This window comes from Fundulus heteroclitus, chromosome 23 (genome assembly GCF_011125445.2).
Source record: "Fundulus heteroclitus isolate FHET01 chromosome 23, MU-UCD_Fhet_4.1, whole genome shotgun sequence".
NCBI lineage: Eukaryota > Metazoa > Chordata > Actinopteri > Cyprinodontiformes > Fundulidae > Fundulus > Fundulus heteroclitus.
This window is the reverse complement of record NC_046383.1, coordinates 31,125,678-31,138,505: the sequence shown is the minus strand read 5'-3', so window position 1 is coordinate 31,138,505 and position 12,828 is coordinate 31,125,678. Positions and strand designations below refer to the sequence as shown.

At 42.9% G+C, this 12,828-nt stretch overlaps 1 protein-coding gene across 1 annotated transcript; it reads left to right on the top strand.

Annotated features, from left to right (window-relative positions):
* Positions 1–206: 206 nt before the first annotated feature.
* Positions 207–4,991, top strand: lpar4 (lysophosphatidic acid receptor 4). The gene is made up of 2 exons (XM_036127746.1): positions 207–1,484; positions 4,020–4,991. The coding sequence occupies exons 1-2, from the start codon at positions 909–911 to the stop codon at positions 4,500–4,502; spliced, it is 1,059 nt and encodes a 352-aa protein (XP_035983639.1). The 5' UTR covers positions 207–908; the 3' UTR covers positions 4,503–4,991.
* Positions 4,992–12,828: the final 7,837 nt, after the last annotated feature.

The window sequence follows — 12,828 nt, the reverse complement described above, 5'->3', positions numbered from 1 at the left end:
CCTACAGTGTAGCAGTATTTTTTTCCGTCCTGGTTATGTGGGATGGTAAATAGTAAATTACTTGTACTTGTATAGCACTTTAACTACTCTTGACGACCTCCAAAGCTCTTCACACTATAGTTTTAGTCATTAACCCATTCACACCCTGGCAGTGGTGAGCTATGTTAGTAGCTACAGCTGCCCTGGGGCAGACTGACAGAGGCGAGGCTGCCATGCACCGGCGCCTCTGGGCCCTCTGACCACCGCCAGAAATCTCCAGATTTCAATGGATGCTCTCCATTGTAAAAAGAATATCTGATTCAAAGGCAAACATTGATCTTAAATATGAGCTGACCCGCTCATTAGAATCAGGAATGTCTGCTTGGTCAGGACCAGAAAAGAAAATTAGCATTGTAGATCAAAGTCATGATAAATGGTTTATTTGATGCTAAAATACGTATGGAGTTACTGAATTAGACACATTATAAATATAAAGTAAACAGAGAAGCATTAGTTGAGAAAATGTGTGCTCTGCAGACGCAGGATTGACCTCGTATCAGTGCTGAATAAATAACAGCCCTCCGTTGTTCTTTATATTCAGATTTCTAATATTTACTTTGTTTCTTGTTTATTTATTTGCATATTCAGTTTTACTAATAGGGAACAACTTTTATAGTCTGCAAGTTTCTAACTGCACTTTCCTTTTCTCTCCCCAGGACGACCAGTCAGCCAACAGTCCTGATTGAGTCGGACTCTGATTGTGCATCTGAGGGTCCATGATGACTTGGAGGGGGCTTGGGTGGAGCGCCCCCTGCTGACGCCTGGGATCTCCAGATTTCTGCTCTGAATTCCCCTTTGCTGAAGATCTTTTTTTGGTATCTTTCATATCTTGTATCAGTGAAGACCCCCTCTCCATCTCATCTGTCACTATGGCCAGCCTGGTTATTAATGAAACAGGCGTGGAGGATTGTGGGATTGACGACTCCTTCAAGTACAACCTGTACTCCACGGTGTACAGCGTGGTCTTTGTTTCTGGCCTCATAACCAACTGTGCTGCCCTTTTTGTGTTCTGCTTCCGGATGAAGACACACAACGAGACCACCATGTTTATGACTAATCTAGCGTTTTCCGATTTAGTCTTCGTTTTCACGCTGCCATTCAAGGTCTTCTACAACGTCAACCGCAACTGGCCTTTTGGAGACGGGCTGTGCAAGGTTTCGGGAACAGCCTTCATCACCAACATCTACGGCAGCATGCTCTTCCTCACGTGCATCAGTGTGGACCGCTTCCTGGCTATAGTCTACCCGTTCCGCTCTCGCTCCATCCGTACCCGCAGGAACGCGGCGCTGGTGTGCGCTGCAGTGTGGCTCACTATTGTGGGCGGAGGGATATCGGTGACTTTCTTCTCCACTATCAACAGCAGACACAGAGCCACCACGTGCTTCGAGGGCTTTTCCAAAAACACCTGGAAGACCTACCTTTCCAAGATCACCATCTTTATCGAGGTAACCTGAACTGTGCTCCGAAGCCAAAAACGTCAATGTATTTTATTAGGATATCATGTCATGGACTAGCACAAAGTGGTTGTATATCTGTGAGTGGAAGGAATGTGACCCGTTTTTTAAGATTGTTTTTTTTTTTTTTTTACTCTAAGACTCCTAAATAAAATCCAGTGCAAATGCCTTCAGAGGTCAGCTAATGAGTAAATAGAGCCCATCTGATTGTAAATTAACCTAAGCATAGATCCAGCTGTTTAGTGAAGCCGCCAGAGGTTTGTTGGAGAACATCAGAGAACCAACAGCATCGTGAAGCCCAAGGAGCACTGCTGAGAGGCCAGGGGTAAAGTTTGTTAAGAAGTTTTAAAGATAATGCCTGACGAGGTGTCCGTTATCACAAATTAATGGATGATGTGGAGGTGTAAACCATTCGATGCAAAGTCCATTATTTTTTTCCCAAGCCCCTTTTTGAATAACTGTGCAAGCGCAAGATCGTCTTATCTGCTCTTCCGCTCCTCAGAGGGATCGCCAAATCCATTCTGGTCTTATTTCTTTTTACTGAGGCCTTCCTGTTCTTCTCATAAACATGAACACAGTTTGCTCCTTGGTGTCTCAGCCATGTTCAAAGTATACGGTGAGAGCAGTGGAACTACAATGAACTAACATCAAGCTAACCATGAAGCTAACCAGATGCATAAACAGTAGAAGGGCAGAAACTAATTAGGAACGTGCACGCACACTGGCGTTATGTGAGCTTGTCAGAATGATTAGCATGTGGGACAACCAATAGATAAGGGGATACCCGGGTGTGCAGGACCAAAACTCTGACAAATTTGTCAGAGTTTTTACAGACCTGCAGCTCTCACAGAGATCTAATTTTTAATCTTGTTTTTCTGAAAACATAACGTATCGACTACTGTCAGGATAGGAGGACTATTTCACCCAGTGTAACAAAAAGTATTTCTGAACAGGATTACCAACTACAGCATTAATTTCTGATAATGTACACCTCAAAGGGCATTATACCGCTTATACCATGGTCATCTACAAAATAAATAAATATTAAATCAATTGTTAATACATGAATGTTTTTTTCCCACTGTTTAATCGTATGTTTTTCACAGGAAGTGGTTGAGAGAACTATTTATTATCTCTTGTTGTGATGCGTTTCCAAGGTAACCAGCGTCAACTGTCTTATCGTTACCAGCGGAAATGGCTGAGCCAGCACAATAGTTTAGAACCATCAGGCTACTTGACCAGAACTTTTTATAGGTGACCTATAACACTTTATAACAGACACCCTGCAGCCAATCAGAATCAAGTATTCCCCCAGACTATGGTATGAAAAACCGCAACTGGAACAACTGAAACCTACCAAAACGTTGCCATCCACCTAAATCGACAGTCAGACGAGCTGAGCATGAATCACACAGGCTTCCAGGAAAGCAATTAAAACTCTCATTAGCAGCTTGGTACAAGCCATGAAGGGGACATAGCAAACACCCAGAAGAAGGTGGTTTGCTCACATGAGACTAAAATTGAACTTTCTGAGTAAAGGATGGTTCACACAGTAGGATTTAAAAAAATGGTCGGCTGATTATCAAAACCCGAGAGACACCACACGTAACAATAAAAAGTCCTGGATAAAACAGGTTTGCTCGTACAGCGTGTGGCGTCCGGTCAGAGAGCAAGCACAACTCACCAAACACGAACAGATTTCATTTAAGATGTAGGACGGGAAATCTTGCGAATCCTCACAAGATCAAACATGTGTTCAGAGTAAATAAACATCAACGATGGGGGAGAATAACGGCGATAGTTTGTGGGCTGATTTTAACGGAGAAAAAACATGACAAAAAGAAAAAAGGGGAGCAGATCATGGCAGGATATTATCCTTAAGAGAAATGCCGATAATCTGCGCCTCTCGGAAGGGGGAGATAGGGGTGAAAATCGGGCTAAAACTCCTGCTGTGTGAACCAGTCTAAAGATACAAAAATACTATGTGTGGCAAACAACTAACATCGAACATCACCCTGAACAGCACAGTGGAACATGGTGGTTGCAGCATCTTGCTGTGGGGATGTTTTTCTCTGGCAGGGACAGCGAAGGTGGTTTGGGTCGATGGGAATATGGATGAAGCTAAATACAAGGCAGTACTGGAAAAAAACACAAACTGTTTAACGATGCAAAAAGGCTTGAGAATGAGGTGGAGGTTCACCTTCAGCAGAGCATCGCTGAACATACACAACCAGAGCTACATTCCCACGATTTAGATGAGCGCATGTTGATTTGTAAGAATGGCTCAGTCAAAGTCCAGACCCAAGTTCTAGTTTGTGACAAATCTGGAGCATCGCTGTTCACTGAGGGAACCATGTTTCCGGCTTTTTCCTTTTACTTTATATTTATGAACCACTTTGTATTGATCCATCATTTAACATCAAAATAAAAATGTAATAAATCAGTTGGTTTAACACGCCAGAATGTAAACGTTTTAAAGTATGAATAATTTCCAATGTTTAATTAATTCTCCTTTTGCCTCTCCAGATTGTGGGTTTTCTTTTCCCCCTCTTGGCCAACCTGGTCTGCTCCTCCCTGGTTCTTCGGACCCTGCGCCGTCCGGTCAGCGCCGGCCCTGGCTGCGACAGCAAGAAGCGCGTGCTACGGATGATCGTGGTCCACCTGAGCATTTTCATCATCTGCTTCGTCCCGTACAACTTCCTGCTCTTCCTGTACGCCCTGGTGCGAACCCAGGCCCTGGCCAACTGCACGGTGGAACGGTTCGCCCGGACACTTTACCCCATCACCCTGTGCCTGGCCAGTCTCAACTGCTGCCTGGACCCCGTGGTTTACTACTTCACCTCGGAGAGCTTCAAGAAGAGCCTGACCATAGGCAACAAAGGGTCCGGCTCGCGTCCTGAGAGCATACCCCGCAGTGACAATGATCCCCAGGACACAGTAGCCCCCAGAGACACTCACTTGGTGTCCAGCAATGGAAAAGACGCTACAATAAATGACAGTCAGCTATGACTCAGTGTTGTCAGAGGCCAAAAAGGACAACCCTGAACTTGAACAACAAAGCAATCAGCTGTTCAATAGTGGAAATGGAAAACAAATAGCTCAGCAGATTAGTTAAGTCCAGAGGTAAGTCCTGAGGTATGGCCTGGGCTTTGTGGATTAATCCAGCACTGGAGAACAGAGGAATGTATCTGTGTTTATTACAACACAGAGGGCCGCACGCACATCCACGCAGCGATAGTCTACGCAAACGAGGAGCCGTAGCTCTCACAAAAACACTGAGCTGTCCATAAAATGGAGATTTGTTTTGACAGTATTGAAATAAGCTGTGTAGTGCTTTTGTAATTAAATCGGCGTTATTAGAAAGCTCGAGCTCTTAAAGTGCATCGTGTTGTTGACGTGACGAGACTGTACAGTGTGTTCAGATCTGCCGTTACTGTATAAACCAGTATTATGTTGACCTGTTAAATTAAATGTGTCTCCTGTAGAAGTTTCATTTCACCAAGTGTCTTTTGGATTTTTCTTTAATGGTTTTATTCGCCGTCTCTTTTCCAAGCTTATTGCTTGTTCTTGGTCAAACCTGCCCTGAACTGGTCTTGGCCACCAGCAGGACTGTAAAGTTTAACTTGCAGAGGAGTTTTTTTTCCACTCTGGCTCACCAAGTGGACAGCGGAGCAGAGGAGGGCCCCTGTTTATTTGAGGACCTTGGCCTGTGTGCCGTGTCACAGGCCAAACGCTTATTATGACTTGAGCAATGGTCCATTGTTTGCCTCTGAATGAGGGCTCTCTGCCCTAATCTGGCATTAGACTGCAGATCTGCTCAAAGTCTCTTACATGCAACAAATATGCTCACATTCCAGGGTACAAATGAACACTCTTCTCTGTTTACCCAAACATTTCCGTCTTACAAAATCTCAGGCCTACAAAACAGCTGTGAATCAGCAGATCCGGAACAATGCAAATTGCTGAATTTATGTGCATTCGTTTGTCAAGTACTTGTCTCTGAAATGCAAAAGTGTGTGCATCCTTTTAGTCTGGAGGCCCAGTGGGACGTAAAACCTGGTCACAGCAGCATCTTAAATGGAAAAGTTAAACATCCGATTAAAAGAGCCTTGTAAGTGTTATGTGTTTCAACCCCAAACGTCGGTGCATTTTATAGGAAGCTCAAGATGAACACGATAGATCAGCGATAAAGTTGTGGTTAAGTTTCAAGATATAAAACAATGTCTTTGCACACAACCGATTGTCACACACTCCACAAAGCTGTGCTTTATGAAAGAGTGGATCATGCACTGGGGATGATTTTCTTCAGCAGGAACAGAAACGTTGGTCAGACAGGTTGAGAAGATGGATGCTGCTGAATACAGGCTAATTCTGGAAACATCTGAGGACGAACTGTAAAAGACAATACTGGGGCAGAGGGTTTAACATATAGTCTGAGACACTACAATGGAAAGATCATAGGACATTCATGTGTTAGAATGGCCCTGTCATTCCAATTAAGATTGTTTTGCAGGACTTTATTGGCCAGTCATATGTTCACTCAAGGAGTGCATACAAATGCAATGTGAAGTGTAAAGTTCTGCAAACCATGCTCCCTGTTCCTTTCACTCTACGTGTATGCATTACTCTATGTTTCTCATAAAATCCCAATAAAATACACAGAAGTCACTATAATTACAGATGCCTACCATACATTGAATGATGTTTCCTAAGCTAACAAGCTGTGCTAATTAGCTGAGGGCAAATGGTTGCTATAAAGTTTTTCAGTTTATCCAAAATCAACACAAGTACAAAAAAAAAGTGGTGATATGTAGATCGGCCCATTGTCTAGGTTTTTACAGCATAAATTAGCCTACCGATCATCAAACTTTTACCAGTGCTTATTAATTGGAGTAAAATGTGCAGCTGTTGAGGCTGCCAGCAGTTGTGTGCAGAGACAGCGTTTCTGTGAGCTGCCTGTTTAGTCTTTGGAGACAGAAATTCATAGCCTATGCTGCTAATCCTTCAGACATGAATATCTTCTGCAATGGTATGTTAACTAAGTGAGTAAAAAGATCTGTTAACACTGACAGGAACCTCCGGCATGTGTGCATGACCATGTATTTTGAATCGCAGAGGCACAAAACAGCAATTACTTTGTGGGATCCGGGGTCAAGGGTGGCAGTGAGGAGCACAGTAGTACTGGGCAGGAACTTAGAGGAATATGAGTGTTTGTTTATTGTTTTATGTGTAACTTTATGTAGCTTTATATGCACAAACATGTCAACATGACATACGGTAAGAGCTTAACCATATACATTTTTGTCCTTTGCCAATCAGACCCCAAATCCCTCCTCCACCAAAATAAATGAAAACAGAATAAAATGAGAAGATTTTAAAAAAGAGGAGAAATACATCAGACCAAGTGTTTGTGACAAGAGATGCATATAGGTGTGGCTGCCAAATTTTTTATGAGAATGTGATTCTATCACTGTGGCAGAGCTTGCTAACCTTGCCTTGCCTTTGTGCGTTCACAAACACACAAGAACCCATCGTGTTCCGTTGTGGTCTCAATTGTTCGGGCATGAGCCGAAAACGATTTGGGCCAATCACGTTGCACTATTATGGTTTAAGATGGGACATACCAGCTGTGAAGAAAGCAAGAGCGGCCGAGACCACAGCTGAACCAACTTAAACAAGAGGACTACGCGTAGCTGCTTCCGTCACATCTGTTTTGTAGGAATCCACGATTTCTTCTTTGAAAGAAGAACAGAAGAAGTGCCTTGACTAGCTCCCCTTCTTGTGGTTTCTCATGGTGCCTGCTGCTTCAATTTTCATTTGACACAGTGATTGGCTAAAACCAAACTTTGGTAGGCGGGCACTAGCTGTCGCTTTGCCCAGTCAGCTAAGAGAACGGATTTAATGGGAACAGTTCCAGATTGATAATGTACAAAACGTGGGGTTAGGGTGGTAGGGTGTCAGGTGTGGACCATGAGCTGCTTTGGATTTTTCACCATGGTGACGTGGCCTCCACTGAGAAAAAGCCCCCCACCTCCCCAAATAAAAACAACAAAAACATGCACCGACATAAAGCATTTTAGGAATTGACGTTTTAGGAATTGTGTGTGTGTGTGTGTGTGTGTGTGTGTGTGTGTGTGTGTGTGTATATGTGGTTATATGGTAAGAATGCACAAGCACATACACACAAGACCAACCAAGGATTAGCAAATTATAGCAGCTCCTGCACTGTTGATAGCACTCTTACAGCTCTGAGGCACACCGAAAACAGAAAGTGTCCCTAAACTACATGGAAGTGTAACTACAAAACAAACAGGTGCATCATGGTTAATGTTGTGTTAAAGCAGGGCACTTTTAACAATAACTACCTTTAAAATTAAATTTAAAAAATCCCATAACCCATCTTAAATCTTAAATAAAAGTCCACACAACATTTTATCAGGGTTTTCTTACATCACATTCCTCCCCCAATGATCACCAGTATGGTGTGTTCCACAGATTAACACATTATTGTGACATGGTGTGAGACAATTACTTTAATTGCAGTAAACGGCCAAATACATGTGTGCATAGTGCTGCACAGTGGATGCATTGGCATGGTTGGAAGACACTGTAGATGGGAGAATTAGAAGGTTTCAGGGATCACATATTTCCTGGCCAAGGATGATGATTGGCCAAGATGCTGCTGTAGATTCTGAGCATTGCATTTTGTTATAACCTACAGGGGACAGAGGCTACACCTCCCTGCAGGTGTTGAAAGGCCACTATCCATCACGCCTATGCAGTGGAATGTCTGCCAATTCTTAAAAAACTTCATGTGGGTGTTTGTTTGTTTTTGTTGCTTTTTTTTGGTGTGGAGGGGGAGGGGTTCTCAGTGGATGCCACGTCACCATGAATAGATCATGAGGTGCTTTGCATTGATCATTTATGGTTGAATCTCGGCATGTAGCGGACTAAACATGAGGCGAAACCTGGTACCCAAACGTTCAGGTACAACTGTGATCCATAAAGGGTAATTGCGGGTGGGTTATAGGGTCAATCCAATCCTTGTTTTCCAAAGGCAGGAGCAACATCCGTTTTCGGCACAATGTTGAGCCTGTCCCCAGTGTGTGATGGACTTCACCAGGGCTGCCCTTTATCACATGTCCTGTTTGTGTTGTTCATTGGCAGGACCTCAAGGTGTAGTTTTGGAGAGAAGGGTATATGGTTTGGGAACCCCATGATCTCATCTTTGCTTTTTTGTGGATGATGTGGTTGGTTCTGTTGGCTTCTTAGAGCCATGACCTTCAGTGTGCACTGGAGCGGTTCCCTGCTGAGTGTGTGAGTCCAAGCCCAAGGCCATGGTCCTCAACTGGAATTTATGGACTGCCCCCTCTGGGTGAGAGGTCCGTCTCTATCTCAAGTGCAGGAGTTTAAGTTATGGTGGGATGAAAAGAGAGATGAACAGACACTTTGGGGCTTTTTTCTGCAGTAATACAGAAACTGCTCTGGTTGTGGTTAGGAGCTGTGCAAAAAAAGTAAAACCAAAAATGAGGCTCCTCCTTAGGCTCAGCTTTAGAGGTAATGTGAGGAGCTCTGTCATTTGAAGGGAGGCTCAAAGTAGAGCCGCTGCTCCTTTGCATTGAAAGGTGCCCGTTGAGTTGGTTTGGACTTTTGATCAGGGTGCCTCCCTTTGGATGTTTTCTGGGCATCTCCCACTAGGAGGAGACCCTGGGTGAGACCCAAAACCCATTGGTGGGAAAATTGCATTAACACAAGACATCACCAGTTCAAATTGATTAAGAACGCTTCCCAATCTTTATTTATGATAACAAACATTTATCTATTCAGCTTGCAAGTTGGCAGGAACATCGTTAAGTCTAAGGAGACTGGATAGTAATTGTTCATCAAGGAACTCGGAAGCCTTGCCTTTGACGGTTACGCGCACCACCAGGCGGGCGCCTTCTTCAACTTCTTCAGAAGTTGAACGATTCTAGTTGTTCATAATGTGCAGTCATGTTCTTACTTTAGGGTTACAGTTTAGTCAGTCATCTGCAAGATTATCTGCCCCCCTTTTATGCTTTGTTACCTTACAGCTAAAGTCACTCTCTTCTGTCTTAGGACAGCTCTCTCACCAGCTCAGCTTTGCTGCATCAGAGCTGGTTATCCAGGGATGCCTTCTTCCAGCGAATTGGTGCGGGCTGACATTGGGTTTCCCAACCTTGGGGATGCTGCTTATCCTCTGCAGGACTGGCTGGTGATGCCATTCAGTGACACCAGACGGCTTGCAGCAGAAATGCGGTTCAACCACAGTTTGAGCTTTGCGTGAGTGGTGGTTGAGAATGCCTTTAGGAGGCTGAAGGGAAGGTGGCGTTTGCCTCCAAAAAAGGAGCGGCTATGACATCAACCTTGTAAAATGTGCAGCGTTCACCTGCTGTACCGGCTTCCAGAATGTATTGAGGACACATTTGTTAAATTAACCAATATAATTAGGACTGATGGTTTAGAAACACTTCCTTATTTTGTGGCTTTATTTATCACACATTGTAGATTTTGAGCAAAACCGTAAGTTTACTTAATTGTGTTGTAAAAAAAAAAGAAAGAAGTGAAATTACTAGACATGTTTTATGTTATTTCTCAATTTTTGGTTTGCTACATGTCGCGGCAGGTGTTCAATTTGGACTGCATTCAGTGGAAATCTACATAAAAACGATGAAAGATCAATGAAGTAATGGAAACCATTGGGTGTAGGAGTCCAACGGATGTTATAGTAGAGAAAAATCTGTAAATAAAAAGCGCACCTCTGACCGTGTGAATACATTAAGACAGCATGTGAGTGTTTGTGTGACTTCTCTGTTGGTTTGGCTTGCACTCCACATTACTAGTACATTTTATGTACTATGACCAGAAAAAACCTTCATAAAGTGTACTAATTACTTCACACGGCTATATGTTCTGTCTCATTGTAGTTACTTGTCAGTAGAGGATTGTATTAGGGACACGATATGCAAGCTACTATATGTGTTATGTGTAGAGTGGGTGTGAGAAAAGGTTGCTTTGTAATTTGAGATTACAGCAGCTTCTGTTTCTAACAAGTCCAGGTAGGAACAGGTTGAAAAGCGATTTTTTTCTTCTTCCAGAAAAACTTTAAACCTACACAAAAAAAGAAAAAAAAAACACGTGTCACTCTCATCAGACACCCGGCATGGACCATTTCCCTGTCACTCCAAGGAAGGCCCGATAAAACTCTGACGTTTACCATAGCTCTCTGCAAAGGTCTACCAACTCTCTGCTAGTGGCTGCTGTCTCTCTGCTGATGGCTTCCTCCACCTCAACGTGTTCTGTGTCTCATTTTTGACTCAGAACACACAGACCAGTTGAATACAGGGCACAAACAATTCAGGAATGGGCAGCAGAGCTCAGTGGCTGCCGTCTGGCTTGGGAATGCCTTAGAATCCTTCAGAATGAGCTGGAGGAGGTTGCTGGGGAGAAGGATGGGTTGCTCTCATGGACCTGATGACCCTGCGACATGATCTCGGATAATAATAACATCGAATGAAAAGATAAATGTTACATTTCCAAAAAGATGTGTCGTTTTCTAAGACAATGCATGATTTTTTTCAGGGGAATGCAGCCATTCAACTCCACAAACCATCAATGAATAGACGGAGGGAAATCAGATTTCCATGTGCTGAACTTCTTTGCTACACAAAAAGCTACTATTAACTTTGTGTGTGTGTTGCTTAAAGAGCCATGAAAAGTTATAAAGTTCCTCTGTGCTCTACATTCAGGATGCAGGGGGACACTGATTCCTGGAATCTTAATAAAAGTAGAGCAGATGTCTTGCCGGAAAGGGTTCGAGGAATAGCGGCGTTGAAGCATGGAACGCAGCCTTTTTTAACCCCGTGAGTCAAGATTGGCGAACCTACTGGACACACAGAGTACTGCAGCTGAGGAGCGATTTGCCTACCGTTTCTCCAGGTCTCTGTTGGAGCCACTTTCTTGTCATTTGAACATCCGGCACAATACAATGTGCAATTTAATTTTTGGAAAAAAATAACGATTACAACAAAAATAAATAATAGTAGTTTTATTTAGGAGCTCATGTCTCTTAAAGCCATTTCAGATGGCTCTCTGTATGAAAACCAAAAATCACTTATGTTCGTACACCAACAGCTAGGGCCTTGTACTGCCAAAATCTGGTTGGCATTCCATGTTTTTTCCTCTGTTTTAATCACATGATACAAACAGAAGTTTATAACTGGCCTTGAATCTAGGGCTGAACGATTTTGGAAAATAATCTAATTGCGATTTTTTTTCTTAATATTGCGATTTAATGCGATTTTTTTCCCCCCAGTTTAATTTATCATGTCTTTTTAAACATATACAAACAACAAATCTATTTGTTTCCTCGCTGTGCAGAGTAGTTGCTAAAACACCCACAGCATCTAAACTCAGAGCAGAAATATGATATATTTCAACCAAAATTGCAATTTTGACTTTTCTCTGCATTAACCACAAGCAACAAAAATGGCCTCTAAATAAAGATGTTTGTAAACAAGGACTATTTAAAACAAGAACTTTTAATGTTTCTATTAATCAGAATATTGTTCAAGAGAACAGCTTTTAGTTGATTTGGACATCAATCCTTGTTGAACATGAAGTGCAACCAACAAGCAAGTCTATGTATTAAACTGATTGACCTGTACTTAATGCTATGTATGATTATATAAACTCTAAAACAAGTAATAAAATTAGATTATCTCACTGCTGCAACTGTCTTCCCTTCCATATGGAGGCAAACCCACGTTAAACATTTTACCAACACCTAATGAACGTGTCTAATTCCCTAATTGTTACATAGCCAAAAATTGCAGACTCTGCGATTTGGAAATTGCGTTTTTTTAAATCGCGATTATATTGAAAATGCGATTAATTGTTCAGCCCTACTTGAATCCTTGTTCAAACCCAACGAACAACGACTGAGAACGCTTAATTGGCCTTTTGTCATCCAGATGGCGGCTCTCGGGCCGTCCGCCAATCCATCAGCCGCTCCATATTGTCAAAACCTGTGTGGCACTCCATGACTGGTTGGCACCGTCAGCGGTACATCCCCACAACCACACTGACACTGAAACACCTTCAGGAGACATCCACCCAGGCGATTACACATGTCACACTGACAACACTGCACACCTCACCTGTACAATGTGTATTCCCAGAGCCACAACTTATCCCTGCAGGTCAATGGAGGCGGGTGTAGCAGGATGCGAGAAACTGCAATCTCCGTAATAAGCAAAACAAACACTCTGCCAAGAATGCGGGCAGACAGGCCATACGAAGTGAGGAACAACCTTCG